General features: G+C 42.0%; 1 protein-coding gene across 2 annotated transcripts in view; it reads right to left on the reverse strand.

The window, feature by feature from the left end:
• Positions 1-15,680, reverse strand: part of IL1RL2 (interleukin 1 receptor like 2) — a 38,047-nt gene extending 22,367 nt beyond the window's left edge. Inside the window, exons 1-6 of one of the 2 annotated variants that reach the window (XM_045077631.1) lie at positions 15,267-15,680; positions 14,463-14,524; positions 13,154-13,388; positions 10,451-10,652; positions 4,974-5,133; positions 3,643-3,717 (exon numbers count right to left, since the gene is read on the reverse strand). In XM_045077631.1, the coding sequence (XP_044933566.1) occupies positions 3,643-3,717; positions 4,974-5,133; positions 10,451-10,652; positions 13,154-13,388; positions 14,463-14,520 (730 nt within the window). In that variant the 5' untranslated portion in view covers positions 14,521-14,524; positions 15,267-15,680. The other variant, XM_004753058.3, reaches the window with a different exon arrangement.
• Between the last annotated feature and the right edge of the window lie 6,239 nt (positions 15,681-21,919).

Consider the following 21,919-nt stretch of genomic DNA (forward strand, 5'->3'; position numbering starts at 1 on the left):
ATATAATATATATATATATATATATATTATATATATATATTATTTTTTTTTTTTTTTGGTAGCATCTGTCCTATATCTGTCGTTTCCCTCTTGCTGTCTTTTGACTCCTTCTTTTGGATTTCCTCTTACCTTTCTCTTGATTATTTTTTAATTATTCCATATAATGCTCTATCTTTGAAATTATTATTATTTTAGGGTTACCCTAAATATTAAAACAGAATCCTTGAACTTATCAAAGTCTGACATTATTGATTATTTCTATCCTCTTCTAAGAGAATGTAAAGTCTTAGGATGCAATTGCTTTTAGCCTTTTCCCAACAGACAGGCAAATGCAGTTGTGAATTCTAATTCCATATATATTTTAAATTCCATGAACAGTCATCATCATTGCCTCATAGAGTCAAGATTCATTTGGATTTACTCACTTATTTTTGCCAACATTTGCTCCTTCCTTCCCTCCTCCATAGCTGATTCACAATCTAGAAATATTTCCTCCTGCTTCAAGAATACTGTAGTAGCTCATCTGGCGTAAGACTGTGCAACAAATTTTGTCATTTTTAGTTTGTCATATTTTCACGGACTATAAAATTAGCAGCGCTTTTTTTTTTCAGCAGACAACCTCCACTCTTTCCATCAAAAATTCAAGGGGCGCCTGGGTGGCTCAGTGGTTTAAGCTGTTGCCTTCGGCTCAGGTCATGATCTCAGGGTCCTGGGATCGGGTCCCGCATCGGGCTCTCTGCTCGGCAGAGAGCCTGCTTCCCTCTCTCTCTCTCTGCCTGTCTCTCCATCTACTTGTGATTTCTCTCTGTCAAATAAATAAATAAAATCTTTAAAAAAAAAATTCAAACAGTGGGCTTACTGTTGCGCATAGAGGATGGGTTTTTTTTTCCTCTTCTCCTAACTTTTAAGATATTTTTCCTTTGTTTTGGGTTTTCTGCAGTTTCACTTTGGTATTTCAAGGTATAGGTTTGCCTTTATTTGTCCTGCTGAGTCTCCTTAGCTTACAGCATCTTTGAATTAATGTGTCTATCAGTTTGGAATATTCTCAGATTATCACCTGAATAATACTGTCTCTGCTCCCATTTTCTCTTTTCTCTTTCTTTGGGGATTGCAATTACATACATGTTAGCTCTGTGTATCCTCTCTCTCTCTAACCTCTGTGTTTCTTAGTCTTCTGTCTCTCTGTGCTTAATCCTAGGTATTTTTTTCCTGACCTATATTTTTGTTCAGTAACTTTTTTCAGGTGTCTCATAAGCTTCTAAACCTTTTATTGAGGGACACCTGGGTGGCTCAGTTGGTTAAGCAGCTGTCTTCAGCTCAGGTCATGATCCCAGCATTCTGGGATCCAGTCCCACATTTGGCTCCTTGCTCAGCAGGGAGCCTGCTTCTCCCTCTGTCTGTGCACTCTCTCTCTCTCTCTCTCTCTCTGACAAATAAATAAATAAAATCTTAAATCCTTTATTGAGTTTTTGGTTTTGGTTATTATATTTATCAATTCTGATATATGATTTGTTCTTTTTCAAATCTGATATGGTCATTTTTTAAAAGTCTGCAGTTGTCTTTTGAAAGTTGCGATCATGTCTTTTCCTTCCTTAAACATGGTAAGCACAATATCTATCTCTCTATCTATCTGTCTGTCTCTATCTGGGGCCCTGAGGATCTGTTTCTGTTGTATGAGGTTTACCATCTAGAATATACTGAGTCAAGACTTATCTGTGAGGGTTCTGAACACATATTGGCATTTCCTTCTACAAAGCTGATACCAGTCCATTCATTTATTTAGCTACTTTGTAACTATTTCTTGAGCATCTGCTTTGTTCTAGAAACTGTTCTGAGCACTAGTGATATAGGAAGGAAAAAAACAAACAAAATGACAGCTCCTAAGGAGCATTCAAATAGAATTAGAGATACCAAGACAAAATATGTGGGGTAGTGATAAGTACTTTACTGAAAACAGAGCTCAGGAAATAGAGCATGATGGTGAGTGAGGTGTGCTTTGTTTTTTGTTTTTTAAGATGTTACCTATTTCTTTGAGAGAGAGCAAGAAAGAGAGCATGAAAAGAGTGAGGGACAGAGGGAGAAGTAGGTTCCCCACTCAGCTTAATGTGGGGCCCAATCCCAGGACCCCAAGATCATGACCTGAACAGAAGTCAGGCGCTTAACCATCTGAGCCACCCAAACACCCCTGAAGGGTGCTGTTTTAATGTGGTGGTCAAGTGAGATGACATTCATTGGAGACCCGATGGAAGTGAAGGAAGGGACCATGGAGCTGTGTGGGGAAGAGCAATTCAAGCAGAGGGAAATGCATATGCAAAGTCCCTGAGGTGGAGATGTGCTTGAGATATTCAAGGAACCGCAGTTATATCAGGGCAATCAAGTGTGAACTTATCAGTGTGAGGACTGGCAAGGGGAAGTCAACCGTGGAGGGCCATGTTGGGAATGCAGGGACTTTTGAATTTTATTTTGGGTGAGATGGAAAACCATTGAGGAGCTTTAAACACAAATGTTTTAAAGGGATCACTTATATTTGTGGCTGGTAATGTATTAGAACACCCTTTATGTTATACTTGCTAATATTTGGTATTTACATGTTTTAATCCTTACCAATTTCTAAGATACATATCATTGTTTTCATGTCCATTTCTTTTATTTCAGATGAATGCATTTTCATACTCTGTTAGTCTTCTTTTTTTCCTTCTGTGAATTATTCATTTACCTCATTTGGATTATTCTTAGTCCTTGATTTGTTGATATTTTTGTACAGAAATGGTATTACCTGTTTTGTGATGTCTCTGTCCCAAACATTCTCTCTTAATTTGTCATTCACATTTTAACTTTATCATTTTTACTATATACAGACATTTACAGTTTCTATGTGAGTATAATTTTTAATATTCTGTGATTTCTTCCACTGATTTTATGCATAGAAAGTACATCATTCTGAGGTTAGGTATAAATTTATCTCAGTTTTAAATGGTACTTCTGTGAGTATATTTTTATATGTAGTTTTTTAATTCATCAAAATGTATTTTTATGTCTGAGGTAAAGAATGAACTACATATGAACTACATATGGGTGGCTCAGTGGTTTGAGCCACTGGCTTCGGCTCAGGTCATGATCTCAGGGTCCTGGGATCGAGTCCCGCATCGGGCTCTCTGCTCAGCAGGGAGCCTGCTCCCTTCTCTTTCTTTCTGCCTGCCTCTCTGCCTACTTGTGATCTCTCTCTGTCAAATAAATAAATAAAATCTTTAAAAGTTACACTCACACTACACATACACTATGTCTCTCCTTCCCTACATATTTTTAAATGCCACAAATCTCCTTTACTAAGTTGTTGTATATTCTAGGATATGTTTATTGTTTTCCATTATGTTGCTTTAATCTTTCTATTTGTATACAAATACCAGTATTTACATATTGTTGCTTTATAATTAAACATACTTTACCATTTACTAGAAAAGATCTCTCTTTATTTTTCTATTCAATTATTTTCCTGCTAAATTTTTCCAACATTTTTTGACGTGAATTTTTAAAATGCTTCATCAAGTTTCAGAACATTCAATGAAATTTAACTGGTTTTATTTTAAACATATATATTAATCTGCCCTTAGTGATTTCAATGGCTTCAATAATTTTACTCACCTAGTTGTACTTCAATTGAATTGTTTTTTGGATAAATGATTTTAGGAATTCTTCCTGCATATCCATTTGTTTCTGCTAAAAAATCATATGCACATGAAATTGCATTAGAATCATGTATGATACATTTCCAACTATTTATCCAGTTATAGTGTAAAGAAAACGTGGCACTGAGCAGGTCTTACCTAAACATGAGCCAAGGAAAGAACAAAACTCCTGACATGATAAGCTACTGCCTCATAAATGCATATTTTAAAACCAGAAATTAAATTGCTGAGCAAAAACCCTAAAACCGCGGCTCCCAGGAGATTTCGCTTCACCATTCTATATTTGATATGAAGGTAAACTGATGAGATTGTGTAATCAAATCTTACTACCTAATAATCCAATTACAGTTTATAAGCAGTGGCTCTAAGCCAAGCTCTGGTCTAGGTACCAGTTAGGGAGAGAGAATGATCCTAATGTTTTATGTTTGGTCCCACTGCTCCAACCTCCATCCCTGCTCTTCCATAGTCTTTAAATCTGGTCCTCTTTTGTTCTTGGGTTCTCCCATTCCTTCACCCCACTGTGAGACTGTCTTCCCTCATACTGACTTCCCAGCCCTTTGTTTCTCTCCACTTATTCCCTTCCCCATTTGCTGATTACTTCTCTACCCTCATGACCTTGCATGACCTCCCCAACTCAACGTTGCTCCTGTCCACCTGCCTATTTCCCGTTATTCACACATACCATGGTCCGTTTTGCTAAAGGGCTCCCTCAGTCGGGAAAAATCTTTCCCACTCCGTCACTCAGTTAATGTGTCCTGTCAGCACCACTATTATCAAGAAGCTTTCCCTGACCCTCAGTCTTCTCAACAGGTCCTTGTCTGTTCGATCTCATACTTACCACTCGCTCATGGCATTCATCTCTTTGGTAATCACACATCCCACTAGCAGACTATCTGACTTATCTCTGCCTCCCTTCCCTGCTCAGACTTCAAAGCTCAGTCAGAGCGGTGGTCATGGGTGCTTCCTCCTTTTCATGCTCTCTCCACAAACCACAGGACCTGGCCTTATTAGGCACTTAGTAGAGAGCCACTAAATTACTGCCCAAAGGGGGCGCCTGACTGGCTCAGTGGATTAAAGCCTCTGCCTCCAGCTCAGGTCATGATCGAGCCCCGCATCGGCCTCTCTGCTTGGCGGGGGGGCCTGCTTCTCTACCTACTTGTGATCTCTGTCAAAAAAATAAATAAAATCTTAAAAAAAAAAAAAAAAAAAGAATCACTGCTGCCCAAAAGCCAGCCATCTCATGCAAAGCCAAGAGGAAGCCAAGGCAATGGCTACGAGCTTACTTACCGATATTCACGGTGATGCTGTTTAAAACAGTGTACTGTCTCCCTGTGTGTGTCAGTCGGGCTTGACATGCATAGCTCCCTCCATCCTCTGCCGAAACATTGCTCACTGAAAGCTTCATTTCCCAGGAAATAAACCGTTCTCCTTTAATCTCTTCACAGTCCTAAATACAAATATATATATATATATATATATATATACATACACACACACACAAATTAAATCAAAGAGTATTTTGGTGTATCAGTTACATTGTTACATTTCTGGTTAACAGCACCCTATGAACATGGGGAGAGGCAAGGAACATGTGATCTCTAGACCTCAGGTAATTTATACTCTAACTGAAAATGATATCTATACCTATAGGTATCAATTGGTAGATTGATAGATATCTACATATATGACGAGTATGTTAGAGGCTATTGTGCACGCTGTCAATATAAAGTCTAATGGAAGTTGAGAGGAAAGAGGCCTACTGGAACTAGAAGGCAGACCACGTGGAGGAGGATTGTGTAGGCCCACAGAGGAGCAAAGTAGGAGGGTGTGAACAGGCAGGAATGCCCTCCGCCCACAGGGGCCCATAGCTCCCAGTAAAGCACTATCTCATGACATCAAGCCCCTATACCGAGACTGCAAGCCCAGGTGATTAATGAGCTCTTCCACTGTGTTCCAGGCCCAAATACACCTTCTCCACCTATCAGGTTGGACTTAACAGAGGTCCAAAATAATTCTTCGAGAACATTCTGCTTGGAGGCCTGAACAACAGTCACAGTATGCTGGCTAGGCTTATGGGCAGACGTCACCTAACTCATTACATCACCGATGCTGCCATAACATCAACTAGAACAACCTTACACCAAACCAGCCCGAGGCCTGGTTGGTCTCAGGTATGCCTTTCTCACTTGTCATCCTTGGCAACCACCCCCAGGGCAGGCCTCCCTGTCCACCGGCAGGACACTGTCACAAGCTCACATTCTCAGGCTTCTCCCGTCTCACAGACCCCCTCCTAAACTCTTTCAAAACGTTTCCCCTTTCTTTGGAAAGTGCTGCTCTATAGAGTAAGTTTTTGGATTACTGAGTCCATGTACTCATTCAAGCATTCAGGTTCCTGCTCTTTGCTAGGCTGTGAGAAGCGCTGTCAGGTGAATGTAGTCACTGTCCTTAGAAAGCTCACAATCCTACTGTAGAGGACCAACTTACAACCCGGGTGAAGATTTAACTGCCCACGTGCCCAGCTGTCTTGTCCCTGAGTCAGCTGTAGCTAGCTCAGCATCAGAGCCCATTCTTCACAAAAGGGAAACTCAATCATGCCAGAATGAGCATTTGTTTATTTACAATACGAATTTCTAGAAGTCTCACATTATTCTTCATTTGGGAAACCCAGTTATAATTGGGCAACTGCTTACCAAGTAAAATGGGAATTACCAGCGAGAGTCAGATGGGTGAAGGCATCAGATTCCAATAACGTGGTGCCCCCTTCTTGAGAGTAGGGACAAACAAACAGCACTGGGTCCTCGGACGATGACAACTTCTTCTCTGGAGAGAACTTGGATAGGAGCAATCCCCGGGCCTCCCTTTCTATGTTCCATTATTGACCAGTCCCCCTCCGATCAACTCATTCTTTCTTTCAAGGTGTACAAACATTTAATCATATTAAAATGTAGCCCTGGTAACTTAAGAGTTATTTTGTCCCATCAACCATGGCCTGAGCTGAGAACAAAAGTCAGACACCCAATCGACTGAGTCACCCAGAAGACCCTGAGCATTATTTTAAAAATAAAAATCCCTGAACCCCGCCCATGGATAATCTGATTCAATGAGTAGAGGACAAGCCCAAAAAAGTACATAAAAAAAATCCATTGATCTTAATGTTGAGGTAGTAACAAAGTTAGTCCTAAAAATCCACCTCTCTACAGATGTCAAGTGCTTTTAAATCTTTGACCATGACAGGTCCAGGCCAGGAGGAAAAATATTTCAGAAGAGTCCTATTGTCAAGAGGGTCCTGATGCTGGTGTCAGGAGGTAATGGTTGCAAGGCTGTAAGGTGGAAAACAGGATGCTTCAGGAAGAGTCTACAGAAGCCACAGAGAGGAACTGAGACTCACCATATCCTGAGAAGGCTAAAGCAGGACTTGGAAAATGGGTAATATCACAGTCAGAGCCAACTGAGATGGAGGGGACTGTGGCCTGGCAACCAATACCCTTTGAACAGAACAGAGATACTGTGAGGGGATTTTTTTTTTCCCAAATAGGCTTCATGCTCAATGTGGGGCTTGAAATCACAACCCTGAGATCAAGAGTCACATGCTCCACCAACTGAGCCAGCCAGGAGCTCCCTGAAGCAGGATTATTGTTAATAATTAAATTGTAGGGGCACCTGGGTGGTTCAGTGGGTTAAGCCTCTGCCTTTGGCTCAGGTTATGATCTCAAGGTCCTGGGATCAAGACCTGCATCAGGCTCTCTGTTCAGCGGGGAGCCTGCTTCCCCCAACTCCCTGCCTGCCTCTCTCTCTACTTGTGATCTCTCTCTCTGTCAAATAAATAAATAAAATCTTAGAAAAAATAATTAAATTGTAGTCAGAGCCAATGTTAATAAGAGGATCATGAGAGAGAGTACGCAGAGTGTTGATTATACTTGCTGACACACATTAAATGAATAACTGCGTAATTTTTCCATTAGCCCAATAGTTGATACACAAAATGAAAAACACTGGAGGTAGAAAGAACCTGGAATCCATCCATCTAGTCAGCAGAAACTTCCTGAACTAAGGCTAAAACCTAAGGACCAGGTATTAGCCTTGCAAGTGGAAAAGGCACGGGGGTAGCTTTAAACTCTATAAAGATGAACTTTTCATTAATGGAATAGTAGGTGTTCAGAACTATCACCAATTATTCTGAAGGTGATGGCTGACAGACTAAGACAGTGCTTTTGACAAACCTATGCATGTAGGGGACAAAAGCTAGAGTCAGGGCTTGACAATGAAGAACATCCCCATCCAATTCTCAAGTTGTCGGCTGGGATGTGAAATGGCCATGTGGTTTCATTGAACCACTAAAATCACGGTTCTAAAAAATGACTGAACCAATCTTCACTTCAAAGGATGATTCTCACAAGTTTACTACTGAGCCAAGCAAGTGGCTCATACAATAGGACTTCATACAATAGGACTCAATTTCAATAAAGTCCATAAGCTGGCAAAACTAATCTATGCTATTACAAGTCAGGGAATTCGGGAGGCATAGTTTTTGGTAGATGGCAGAAGCGACTAAGCAGGGTCGGGCCTGGTTAGTACTTGGATGGAAGATGGCAGAAGCGAGCCTTCCGAGGCGCGGGTGGTAGTTTCATTCTTGACCTTGATCGTTGGAAGGAGTAGCTAAAAAGTGTGTTCACATTCTGATAATCAATTGAGCTTGTCCAATTATACTTCATGCCTTTTTATACATACACTATACTTCAATGAAAACTGTTCATGCATTCCCAACATTGGTACCCAGGATATACAAATACATAAAATCTCCTGTAAGTCAGTAATGAAATGGTAAGAAAAAATAAATTAACAGGGCAAAAGATAGGAGTCAGAAGTTCAGAGGAGGATTCAAACGGTCAACAAACGTATGAAAAATTTGGTCCACCTCCTTAATGATGAAGGAAAAGCAAACTAAAACAACAATTAGGTAACAATTGTACCCACCAGACAGATTTAAAAAATATGTCTTATAGTACAGAGTCCCACATGAGGTTTTAGGGAGCCCAGAATATTGCACAGGAGAATAAAAACTAGTATAAAATTTTTTAGAGTAACTTGAGAGCATCAATAAAACTGAATACCTTATTCATATACATACTCTACAACGTAACAGTTATAAAGCTAATCAGCATGTAGCCTAAAAAATTCACACACTGGCAAACGTGGGTTAAAAGAGAGGGATAAGCGGCACCTGAGCTGCTCAGTTAAACAGCAGCCGACTCATTTTGGCTCAGGTCATGATCTCGTGGTCCTGGGGTTAAGCCCCATTTGGGCTCCATACTGAGCAAGGAGGCTGTTTGAGGATTCTTCTTCTCACCTTCTGCCCCTCTCCCCATGCATGCACACATATGCACTCTCTCTCTCTCTCTCAAATAAATAAATCTTAAAAAAAAAAAAAAAAAAAAAACGGAATAAGGACATTCATTGCCACGGTCCTCATGAGACAGAAAAGTAGAAACAAAATAAATGAACATGAAGCATATAATAGAAAGGATGAACAAGGCCAAACTTGATTCTTTGGGAAAAAAAATAATAGAACGGACAACTCTCTTATGAGACTAGTCAAGTGAAGAGTGAGAGAGAAATACATCATAACAGGGATTAAAAGAAGAACCTCAGGGAGCCTGTGTGGCTCAGTGGGTTAAACCTCTGCCTTCGGTCAGGTCATGATCCCAGGGTCCTGGGATTGAGCCCCACATCGGGCTCTTTGCTTGGCAGGGAGCCTGCTTCCCCCTCTCTCTGCCTGCCTCTCTGCTTACTTGTGATCTCTGTCTGTCAAATAAATAAATAAAATCTTAAAAAAAAAAAGAAGAAGAAGAACCTCACCACAGAATTTAGACACGAAAAGAGCAAAGATGACAAGCAGTTGTTTACCAATACGAGTATCTGAAATATTTAAGGAAATGAGTGATTTCCTACAAAAAAAGGAATCTTACAAAAATATCTTCAGGAAGAAATAAGAAACTGGCATAAGGCTATCTCCATTAAAGAATCTGAATCAGCAGCTAAAAAGCTTTCCACAGAGAAAACTCATGACCCAGATGGTTGGACCGGCAAGTGCCGACAGGCAGAGTTACAGGAAAACTAATCCCATCTTAAATAAGCAGCCAGTGCCCCTCTGTGTCTAGGATTATGTCTTAGACATTATCATCTGCCAGGACAGCCAAGAAAAGAGAGTGCTGGATGGCGTAGAAAGGTGAGTTTAGGATTCCCTGTTTGCGTAAAAATGGAAGGACAAGGGTATGGTTTCATTTGCTTGTATAGCATTATGCAGAGATAATGCAGAGAAGGCAAGTCCCTACCAATGGCAGCCACAGGTTAGGAAAGGTGTGATGGGCTCAGGGCAAATATAGCTCAGGAGTGGGAAGGACACTTGCCAGGGGCGACTTTTTATACTTTGGGATTACTGAATCACAGGCATGTCGTTTGCATTCTAAGAAATTAATTAATCTGTTCAGGGGGGGAAAAAAAAGGATACTGGAAGTAGCCTGAAAATGATTATTGTAGGGAGACGGTGAATCCAAGTGACAAAATATTATAAAGCTGTAATAACTATTAATTTTAAAAACAATAATTAAAGGGTAAAATTATCAGTAACCACTGGCAAACAAATCTGTCTCAGGTACACAAACCTCTTCACTAATACTGCCCGAAAAGAGCCAACTTCAACTAAAAAGCAGGTAAGTTTTAAAGAAAAAGAAAAATATCAAAAGGAAAACTATTTGGTTTTTTACCTTATACCACTTCAGTGAATCCAAAACACAACTCTGTGGGAAGTTCAGATGACAGGTAAGGCTGTTGTCCCTTCCTTCGTGAAGTATTTGTATTTGTTTGTACTCATCTGATAAAATCAGCTGGCCATTTCCAGAAATACCACACCAGTCTTTTCTTAACACAGTGAGGTTAACGTGTATTCTGTGACAGGTGTCTGTGCCGCTGTAGGAAAAGGGTAAATTGGAAACCTCATGAACTCAAATAACCACCAGATCATCCAAAGGTGTTCACCTTCACATCTTGCCAAATCATCATCAAGACACTGAGTAAAGGGGCGCCTGGGTGCCTCAGTGGGTTAAAAAACCTCTGCCTTCGGCTCAGGTCATGATCTCGGGGTCCTGGGATTGAGCCCCACATCGGGCTCTCTGCTTGGTGGGTTTTCTGCTCAGCAGAGAGCCTCCTTCCTCCTCTCTCTCCTCTGCCTGCCTCTCTGCTCACTTGTGATCTCTATCTGTCAAATAAATAAATAAATAAAATCTTTAAAAAAAGAAAGAAAAGACACTTAGTAAAGGCTCTGCCCCAGCCCAGGCAGGCTGCGGCTCACAAATCACTAATTACAAAAGTTGAAAAAAAAAATGTTTCTGTTGCAGAAACGCTGGACCACAACTTGGCCAAGGGATCAGGCTGAACAGCACCAGTGAGGGGCAAATGGATACCACAAGCCTTGGGGTGCATTGTCTGCAGAGAACACAAACCACTTACATGGTATTCTAGTCCAGAAGGCTCAACCTCAACCTACGTCTGAAGAAATATCTGACAAACCCAAATCGAGGGCTAGTATATAAAATAATTACAAGTACTCCTTTAAAAATGTCAACGTCATGAAGAACAGACTGAGGAACTATTCCAGATAAAAAGAGACTGAAAAGGTATGACAGCCAAATGCAATTCAGGAGGCTGGATGGGACCCTCCCCCGGAAAGAAAAAAAAAATGTATAAAGAAAAATCGAGACAATGGACAAAAATTAGCATATGAATGGGGAATTAGATAAAAATATCACGTGGTGGTTGAATTTCTGGAGTAGGCTAACTCTTCTGTGATTCTATAAGAGAATATCCTTGTTTTTTTTTAATTTTTTATTTCTTTTCACCGTAACAGTATTCATTGTTTTTGCACCACACCCAGTGCTCCATGCAATCCGTGCCCTCTCTAATACCCACCACTTGGCACCCCAACCTCCCACCTCCCGCCCCTTCAAAACCCTCAGATTGTTTTTCAGAGTCCATAGTCTCTCATGGTTCACCTCCCCTTCCAATTTCCCTCAACTCCCTTCTCCTCTCCATCTCCCCTTGTTGATAGCAAATGGAACATTGAATTATTCAGGTTAAAGGAACATGAGGCATATTGCTCAAAATTTGGAGGAAACACCGAAAACCATAATATTGTATGTAAACATACACAGAGGTGACCCTTGACCAACTCAGGCATTAGGGCCACTGGCTCTCTTGCACTCTTGAAAATCGCATATGACTTTTGACTCCCCTGAAACTGAACTCCTAATAGCCTACTCTTGACAAGAAACCTTACTGATTACATGAACAGTGGATTAACACATATTCTAAATGTTATGTGTAGCATACACTGTATTCTTAAATAAAGTAGACTAGAGGAAAAAAAAGTTAAGAAAACCACAAGGAAGAGAAAATACATTTATAGTAATGTATTTATCAAAAAATATCTGTGTATAAGTGGACATGTGCACTTCAAATCCATGTTGCTCAGGAGTCAGTCACATACGGAGGGAGAGAGTGAGAGAGAATTCTAAGGTAAATGTGGCAAAATGTTAAATCATGGGCAATCTAGATAAAGGGTATCTAAAAGGGGGATAAATGGGGTTTCTTTATACTATTTTTGTAAATTTTGTATGAATTTGAAATTACTTCCAAGTAAAAATATGCAGTTGACTAAGTATGTTTCATCTCTGTATGTTAAAGATTTTTGAGAATTCACATTTATTTTATGACAGAAAGCATCTATGTCTACCTTCTATGAAAGGTTATCTTTCCCGGTTTATAACTCCCAGATCTGGGAGATAAATCTGGAAGTTATAAACCGGGAAAGATAACCTTTCATAGAAGGTAGACATAGACACAGGCCACTGTCTTTGGGGAGCTTTCTGGCTCACCGCAGCCCCCACCAGGCTCAACAGTCTCCCACCAGACCTATGCCACTCCCCTACACGACTTCCCAGCACAGGGCTCAGCATGGAGGCAAAAACACAGCTGATGCTGATGCTGAATCACCATTAGGTCCCTATCACAGAGCCCTTACAAAAAGGGCTCAAAGGCGGTTTATTCCTATCTGGCTGTGCCACCAGTCATACACACTTCCCGAATTCCAATTAAGAAGGTAGTAGTAATACTGGGAGAAACAGGTTTTTAAGCTGGTCTGGCCTGTGACCTCATGATGGAGGTTTCCTCACTGGAAACCATCTGGTAACAATTAGAGAACTATTATTTATTCTTCTCATTGAATTTTCTACATTTATTAAGAATTTTCCTAAAAGAATTATATATGTATACAGTTATATACGGTATTATATTTTCACATATATACATTAAATATTTTATATTTATATAAAACATTATATATTTTTATATACATATATCATGTAGAGATATATCAGAGAGAAAGAGAGCTCTATTTTAAATGAGAAACTTACTTTATAACACATTGGTAGATCCCAGAGTCCTCCTGTGTCAGGGGGAGAAACAAAATCCAGTTTTGCTCCTGGTGAATTCTAGACTGTGTGTTTTTGGACACTGGGATTTTGCTAGGATATTTATACCATGTTACATGTGCTTTCCCAGATGTTAGTGGTGGGTGTGTACAGTCAAAAGCAAAAGGTTGGCCTGCTGAAGGTGCCTCATTTTGCAGACTAACATCCTTGCATGCATCTAGGGAAAGAAAGGGGAGAAATCATGAAAGAGAACTCTAGCATTATTGATTATTAGTTTTAACAAATGCCTCTTTAAGGGGTGCCTGGGTGGCTCAGATGGTTAAGTGTCTGCCTGCCTTCAGCTGGGGTCCTGGGATAGAGCCCTGCATTGAGCCCTGCATCAGGATCCCTGCTGGCAGGAGGCCTGCTTCCCCCCTCTCTCTGTCTGCCTCTACTTACTTGTGATCTCTCTCTCTGTGTCAAATAAATACATAAAATCCTTTTTAAAAATGCCTCTTTAATTTTCTAGCCAGTTTAAAATTTTACTGGAGAATCTCTTGTGTGGGAGTTTGGCAAATCTTCTGCTATTTGAAGACATAATTGGAAGTCCTTCAAATGTGTTCATGAAACACACCGACTTGTCCTCCCCATTTGGAACGATTTCTCTCCATCCATTCTCTCCTAAGACCCCGGATCCCCTTCATCCTTTTCCTTCAGAGTGAACATTCCTATTCTGAGCCTTCCTTGTCCCGTTTCTTTCTGCTTTGTACCCCGGTATTTCACTCCGTCTTCACAAAAAGGTGTAAGTATACCATCCCAAAAAAGGACTGCTTAAAAAAAAAAAAAAAAAAAATCTTCTCATTTTAAAGTTCGTTGCTACGGAATTGCACTGAAGAAACCGTGTTTCTTCTTGGAAGAACTGTTATGTTGATCGTTTCTGTGTTTTAACCCTGGGTCATAAAATGACCCTTTGTTATATAAAATGGTGTTATTTCCACAGGAGCATTTTGACTCCAGACTTCCAAATTTGCCTATTCCTCCACCCCCACCCCTCCAAAGTCACCTCAAAACTCAAAGGTGACCTGGAGGCTGAGCGTCAGAAGCTGGGAACTGAAACTTGCCCTTTCATCATTCGGAGGGAATTCTGTCTGGTCCCTTGGGGTAAGTTTTAACCACAAGGCTCTGGTGTCCTAAGATCCCCTGGCGGGGGAGGGATCCCCACGGGGTTGAGGGGCGGAGTAAGGGGACTCTCTCAGAGCCACAGGGAGGTGGTAGCCTCTGAGGCCCAAGGACAGCGGAACCTAGAACCTACCTGCTCGGACAAAGGGTGGAAGAGCGAAGGACAGTCCGCAGAGCAGCAAGGCCAGCATCCCCCTGTTGGGTTACGAGGAAGAGAGAAGGTGGGCGGGAATGGGGTACGGCGGGAGCGGCGACAATGAATCTCAGGAGATCCTAACCCAGGCCTCTGGACTTCCCTTCTTCGTGGGGAGCCCCCCACCTCTGGCCCCACCTTATCCCGACGTGCCCACAAAGACTCCCTCCTCCCCGCCCGACCTGCAGAATTCCGTCTGGAGAGGGATTTGCGGGAGGGGTTAAGAGCCCCCGGTGTCAGATAGTCAGGGTAGTGGCTGCAGCAAAGAGACCCCCAGCCCCGAGGTACGCCTTCTCCGCCAGCGGGCAGCGAGGCGGGGTCTGCGTCCTGCGCGCGGTGGGAGACCCGCCACCCACCCCCCGGATCCCCACCGAGTCCCTACCGACTCCCCTGCGAGTCCCTAGCCTCGGGGGTCCTCCCGGGCCCGGCAGTCCAAACGGAACCCCCGCCACCCGCTCACCTGGGAGAAGCCAGCTCAGGCCGACCTGCCAAAGGTCGGCAGGAAAAGAGAAAGCAGGAACGCCGCGGGACCGGCTGGTAGACGGAAGCTGCGCACCTTCGCCCAGAGACCGAACCCGCTCCCCCACGGTCGCCCAGCCGGTCCGGGGCGGCCCCGGAGTCCTGATCTCTGGCCTCCGGATCTGTCGCGTACTTGTTTGTCAGCCACCTCTTTCCCTCCACACCTTTCCGACGGTCGGCGCCCCACCCGCTTGGCTCAGTCGCACACTCCCAACCGGTGCCTACCTGCCCGACGGGCCTGGAGCGCGCAGGATCCCGCGGAGAGTGGAGAATCCTGTGAACAGGCACTGAACCCAGGCGTGGCGTTTCCATACCAGGCTACTTCCTTGCCACCGGGCAGGAACGGTGGCATCACACTAAGAAGTGGGTTTAAAGACGTGTTTCCTGATTTTCTGGCAGCTAACGAGTCTTTCTCATGGGCCGGCCTGTCTTCCTAAATCTATTCCGAATTGTCCCTGTAAAGCAGTTCTTTCCTTTCAAAGCCCCATTTGAGCAGGAATTCTATGCTCTGCTTGGCTTATATGGAATGTCCCCAAAGTGGAATAGCTTCCATCCCAGTGGCTTCCAAGGAATAGCCTTTATCTACCTGATTCGTGTGGTCAACTTCTGTAAAGCAGACATCCCAGCGGGATCCTGAACCACCTGGAACAGGAGGCCTGGTCCTGTCTGAAATTTCCAAATAAGATAATATCAATCAGGACTGTTGCGCTGGCCATCAGGAAACACGCCCAAAGAGATCCCCGAGGGGGCTCTGGGACTTAGAAAATATAGATAAAATGCCAGCTCCATTCAGCAGATTCTGGGCCAACCTCTATCTGGTGGTAGTTGTAGTTTTAGAAACAGAGGCAGACGCGGGACAGGAACAGGACAGAAGGAGTTCAGCATCTGCATTAACAGTAGCACTTTCTGGGATGGCCAGAGGCCAGGGGATGGTTTGCACATTTCTACGATTTTACACATTACTAAGGATACCAAAGTGCTTGTTTACGTGGGTTACATCTGCCAATAGTTACTACATTTGAAAGTAAACTGAAGAGCTTGTAAAACATTTATGTTCTTACTTATTTGTAATAACAGCAATAAACTTAGCATAAATGTTACCGTAAATAGCATACGGTTTATGAAAAATATCCAAACTTCCCAAGGAATAAACCTAACCAAAGAGGCTAAGAATCTATACTCAGAAAACTATAAAGTACTCATGAAAGAAATTGAGGAAGACACAAAGAAATGGAAAAATGTTCCATGCTCATGGATTGGAAGAACAAATATTGTGAAAATGTCTATTCTACCTAAAGCAATCTACACATTTAATGCAATCCCTATCAAAATCCCATCCATTAAAAAAAAATAAAACAAACAATCCTAAAATTTATATGGAACCAGAAAAGACCTCAAATAGCCAAAGGAATATTGAAAAAGAAAGCCAAAGTTGGTGGCATCACAATTGCAGACTTCAAGCTCTATTACAAAGCTGTCATCATCAGACACATAGATCAATGGAACAGAATAGAGAGCCCAGAAATAGACCCTCAACTCTATGGTCAACTAATCCTTGACAAAGCAGGAAAGAATGTCCAATGGAAAAAAGACAGCCTCTTCAATAAATAGTGTTGGGAAAATTGGACAGCCACATGCAGAAAAATGAAATTGGACCATTTCCTTATACCACACACAAAAATAGACTCAAAATGAATGAAGGACCCCAATGTGAGAAAGGAATCCATCAAAATCCTTGAGGAGAACACAGGCTGCAACCTCTTCAACCTCAGCTGCAGCAACTTCTTCCTAAGAACATCGCCAAAGGCAACAGAAGCAAGGGCAAAAATGAACTATTGGGATTTCATCAAGACCAAAACAATATTATTGAGAAAAGTTATATTGTTCTACATACTATCCCCTACCCCTACTTAGTGTTTGCAAATCTCTTTGATGTGTAACCTGAGAGAAGACAGCTGAACTCAGACCTTTTCCTGTATCAAATCTCTTAGGATAGAACCTGCCAGGCAGTCTGAAAATGTCCACTATACTCAGGTGAGAGAATGAGAATTAAAAAGACAAATAAGATCTGAATATTATCATGAAAATCATTTTGATTTCACAGATCTTGGGGGCATCCTTTGGGCTCACACTCCGAGGACTGCTTTGTTAAGTTATGAAAGGAGATCTTTATTTCTCCTAACATCAGCATTAAATGAGGTTCCTCTGCATGTGCACATTTTGCCAGGTTTGTGTCTTCCCCCAAAACAAAACAAAGGTGTTACGATGGAAACTGTCAATTGATACCCATATAGAACTATTGTTACAAGCAGTATTAGAAGTTATTTCCAAATTTTTCTTAATTTTCATTATCTGTTTCAGTTTCTACCTTATGAACAAATGTGGATCATATCTTGCTTTTTTATAGTTTGAGTATAGGCACGAATGCCAAGTCCAATCAGTATAGTTGCCCCAAAGCTTATGAAGTTTTGAGGGGGTCACCCAGCCCCCTGGCAGCACCTCTTATGGGACATTTCTGGTATTTCCCTTTTGCAGGTGAGGCTCTGGACCAGAAACTGACACTTCGAGGGATGGGTTCTATGCCAAGTGTGTTTCCTGATACAGGGAAAACAAAGCACATGGCTTTGAAGGCAGAGTTCATGTGAGGTGGGGGTGGGCAGGATTATAAACTTTACAATTAAAAACAACAGAAAACCAAAATATTTACTGCAGGCTCTCGATTACCTTAAAAGTTTGGAGAAGTCTGATAACATTGTTTACTAATGAGAAAAGGGGAGGAACAAATTCAAACAATTTATTTATGGAGCTTCTAAGCTGGCTTTGTTCCAGCCCTGAGAAAATTGTTTTTTTGTGCAGGAACTTCCTGAATTCAATCACTTTATTCTTCTCCGATTTTCACATTTTAAATTTTCCTTTTAAATGGGCATCATGCAATAGTTAACAGCTAAGTAATTCAAATCAAGTCCTAGGTCATGTGATCAAGACCCAGCTTCAGAAACCATGATGACCAAGTTTCCTGTATAGGTGTCTCTCCCTATTATCCTATTTAATGCTTACCATTCTGGGGTGTGTGTGTGTGTGTGTGTGTGTGTGTGTGTGCGCGCGCGCGCATGTGTCCCTTAAGCAATATAAAGTATGATAAGTAAATATTTTGAGTTGTTCTGGTTCATGCAAGGTCACTACTGTATGACTTACCATTGTATGAATGTACTGCGATTTATGTATCTGTCTCCTTTGGACATTGTTTCCAATTCATATTTGCTCTTAAAAATAGTGTAGTGGTCGGGTGTTGTGGTCAGGCGCCAGTCAGTTAAGTGTCAGACTCTTGATTTTGGTTTACATCATGATCTCAGGGTTGTGAGATGAAGCCCAAAGACAGACTCTGCACTGAGCAGGGAACCTGCTTGAGATTCCCTCTCTCTCCCTCTCCCTGTTCATGCACCGCCCCCGCCTCTTCCCCCTCCCCACTTCGTCTAGGTGAAAAAAAAAAAATAGTGCTATGTAAATATTTTTATAATGTTCTTTTGTGCGGATTTTTGAGAGGTTCTCCAGAGAGTAAAATTGCAGTGTCTTTGGGTAGGTGCATCTTTGTATTAGAAAAATCCCACATTAACATCCTTTAGAGGATAGGAGTTTCATCCTTTCATTTGGTAATGTCAGAAGGACTTTGCCTCCTTGCCAGTTTTGTTAGCCCAATGATGTAGAAGCTATCTTGTGACCTTGTGACTTTATTTTACATTTCTCTAATTCCTAGGAAGATGGGACACCTCTGTCTCTCTTCATTATCCATGCATGTGTCTTTCTGTGAATTGCTTGTGTGTGTCGCCCTTTTACCCACCTGGTTGCTTGTCAGTTTTTCATCTTGTCAGTTTGCAGATAGCTCATTGAGTCCTACCTCTAGTGCCTCCTGTAGTTGATTGCCTTCAAAGGGAAGCACAAATGTATCTCGTTGCCCTCTTCCTGACCGGGAAGTCAAACACCAGAGGTGCCCCTTATCTATAAAATAGGGATGATTAGAGGTCATTTGTGAAAACCTCCTTGCAGAGTGTCTGACAGCAACAGAAACTTGATGAGTGAGGATACGGTTTATTCTCATCCTCCCACTGACCCATCCTCCTCACAGTCGTTTCCAGTTGCAGACATTTTTGCAATGGGAACATTTTTGGAAGTTTTATGCTGTTAGGCAGAAGCCATGGGTAATGGACTCTTTCCAATTGTTTTGTTTTGTTGTTGTGATTGTTTTCTCAAGTGAAAGAATTCCTCCAAGGATTCATCGCCTCATCCTGAGAGCAGGTGTGAAACAACCGTCTCTGGGCGAGGGAGGCATTGCTGAGTTCAGGTTGGTTGAATTTTACCCTCAATCTAGTTGCTCGTACAAGGCTGTGTTGCATATATGGAAGAGTAGCAGGGCGGTGATTTGTGGCGAAGGTCTCACCTATGAATGTACATTTTACATAACGGACAGTGGCTTTTCTGTGTTCTAGTTAAATATCTAATAATTTCCCACTGAACCAAACCTGCACGTAAAGTTCTCCAGGGATAATGAAGCAGAAATATGTTCTCGTGTAACAGGAAAATGCTCAGAAACCCAGATTAGGCTAGGGTGAGGGGGTGGAGGTTCTGCCCAGATCTTTATACCTTTAAGGTTCTTATGTTCTTACATTTGTCCTCCCCGGGAAACTTGAAATCTACAGTAGCAATGCTATGGCAGGCTGTTGTTGCTGAGATGACATGAACTTCCAGAGACGGACGAAGCTGCAGGGCAACAGCCTTTGGTTTCCTGAGGTCCCTGGCCGGCCCTCTCCCCCAGGCTCAGTGATCAGCTAGCTCCTGGGCTCACACGCCGAGCACTCACACAGCCCCTGCCACACACCGGAAGACATTCTTGAGTGCTGGAAACAGCTGTAGAGAAGACAGATCCTCTCAGAGCTTGCAGTCCCATGGCTGGTGTGTGTGGGGACAATAGATATGGGAGAGTCACTGAGTAGGAGATGGGTTTACGTATTCACATAATCATAAAGGGTAGGAAATATGATGAAATGATAGCATGCTGGGAAAGGCTTCACTAAGGAAGAGATCCCATAGCTGAACTGACGACAAGTAGCCCACCAAGTAGCTATCTGGGGAGAGAGTTCTCCTTCTAGTAGGGACAGCTAGCATAAAATCTCTGAAGGAGGGGAGCATTGGCACATTTCAAGATAAAATAAGACCTCATGTTACTTGACTTCACTTACATTAATTTCAAAACCAGGAAAAATTAATCTGTGCTGTTGATAGTCAGAATGGTGGTTTCCCTTGGGGCAGGGGCTGTATGTGTCTTGAGGGGGCACATGATAGAAATGTTCCAGTGTTGGGCATCTTCCTTTCTCAATTTAAATGCTGGCAGTGGAGGTAAATTATGTCTGTAACACTTCATGAAGCTGTTCCTATATGTTCTCTTCTCTAAATGTAGGTTATACTTCGATTAAAAAAATCAAAGAAAATTTCCCCTGGATGCTGTGTGAAGAATTGGTTATGAGGAGTGGGGTAGCAAGAGGAGAAGCATGGCCCCAGGTAAGAGGCTACAGGAGTAGACCAAGAAAGAGGTGATGTGGTTAGGTCTAGGTCAGTGATGGTGGAAATGAACATATGGAGACCCATTTGGTATACCCTTGAATGTCTCTCTGTTCTCAATTTCAGTCTACCTTCAGTCTGATTCAGAAAATCACAAAATCACAGGGCTGGAATAGAACTACAGTTTAGCTCTGTGTTGGGTAGAGTAATATGCCCCCTCCTATACAAGGGGCATTGCATGGTGCAATCATCAAGATTTCTAAATCCTCACAATTTAAGGCCTTTTATGTTACACACACACACACACACACAAAATCATAACAGCCTTCCCCCACACCCGCCCAGCACCAGTTGATCTGGCTCAGGCATTGCCTCCCACTAGAGACATCTGCTATATATCACCTGGTTTAATCTTGCATCTGCTGTTTGGATTTCTTCATATCCCTGCTTAACTTAGACTGGGAGGAATTCATTCTCTCCATGGCAGCCCAGTCCGGTAGCAGGCCTACTAGCAAACCAATCCTTCCGAATGAGAGGAAGAAATGTCATCCACTTAGGGATTATCTTTATACCCTGTGGGTCCATAGAAAGAAGAACCTCGTCTTCCATATTGCCACACATCTAATGTTGCTGATGTTCCTACAACAGTCCTTTTCCCCAGACCAAGTACCTGACATCAGAGACTCCACCAGGTCACAAGGCCACTCAGCTGCTGGCTTATGTCCTGGCCTCTGACAAATGGAGGACATGGGACTTCCATCACTATAATTATAAATGTTCAACTCGTGTCGATATAACCTATGGTCTGACTGGACTTGGGTGCCATTTTGGCTTGTTCTTGCCCCACCTTGCTCATTCATTCATTCATTCTAGAATTACTATACGAGAACATCATAAATACTTTTTTTCACTTTTGTTGCTGCTAAACCATCTTACCACACCTATACTTACACATTCTTTTATTGTAAGTGAAGGGTCTTACATTTATCCTTAATCAATGTCATCTGTTGGCTAAAATCTGTTGGCTAAAAACTGGAAGTAATCTAGCTGTCCAAACAAAGCAGAAAAGCTAAATTCTGGACCATCCATTTGATAGATTTAATTGTTCCTCTCAGATCACATCTCAAATAATAGTAACATGGGCAAATATTTTTACTAAGTTAAAAAAAGTTAGGGAATTAAACTGCACATATTAAATGATCTCAGTTGTATCAGTCAAAAAACAATAAAATGTTAGTAATTAAGGGCACCTGGAGGGCTCAGGCTGTTAAGCATCTGACTTCTGCTCAGGTCTTGATCCTGGAGTCTGGGATGGAGTCCTGCCT

Source organism: Mustela putorius, unplaced genomic scaffold (assembly GCF_011764305.1).
Source record: "Mustela putorius furo isolate JIRA1106 unplaced genomic scaffold, ASM1176430v1.1 tig00000224_pilon_pilon_pilon, whole genome shotgun sequence".
In the NCBI taxonomy this organism is placed as follows: Eukaryota; Metazoa; Chordata; class Mammalia; order Carnivora; family Mustelidae; genus Mustela; species Mustela putorius.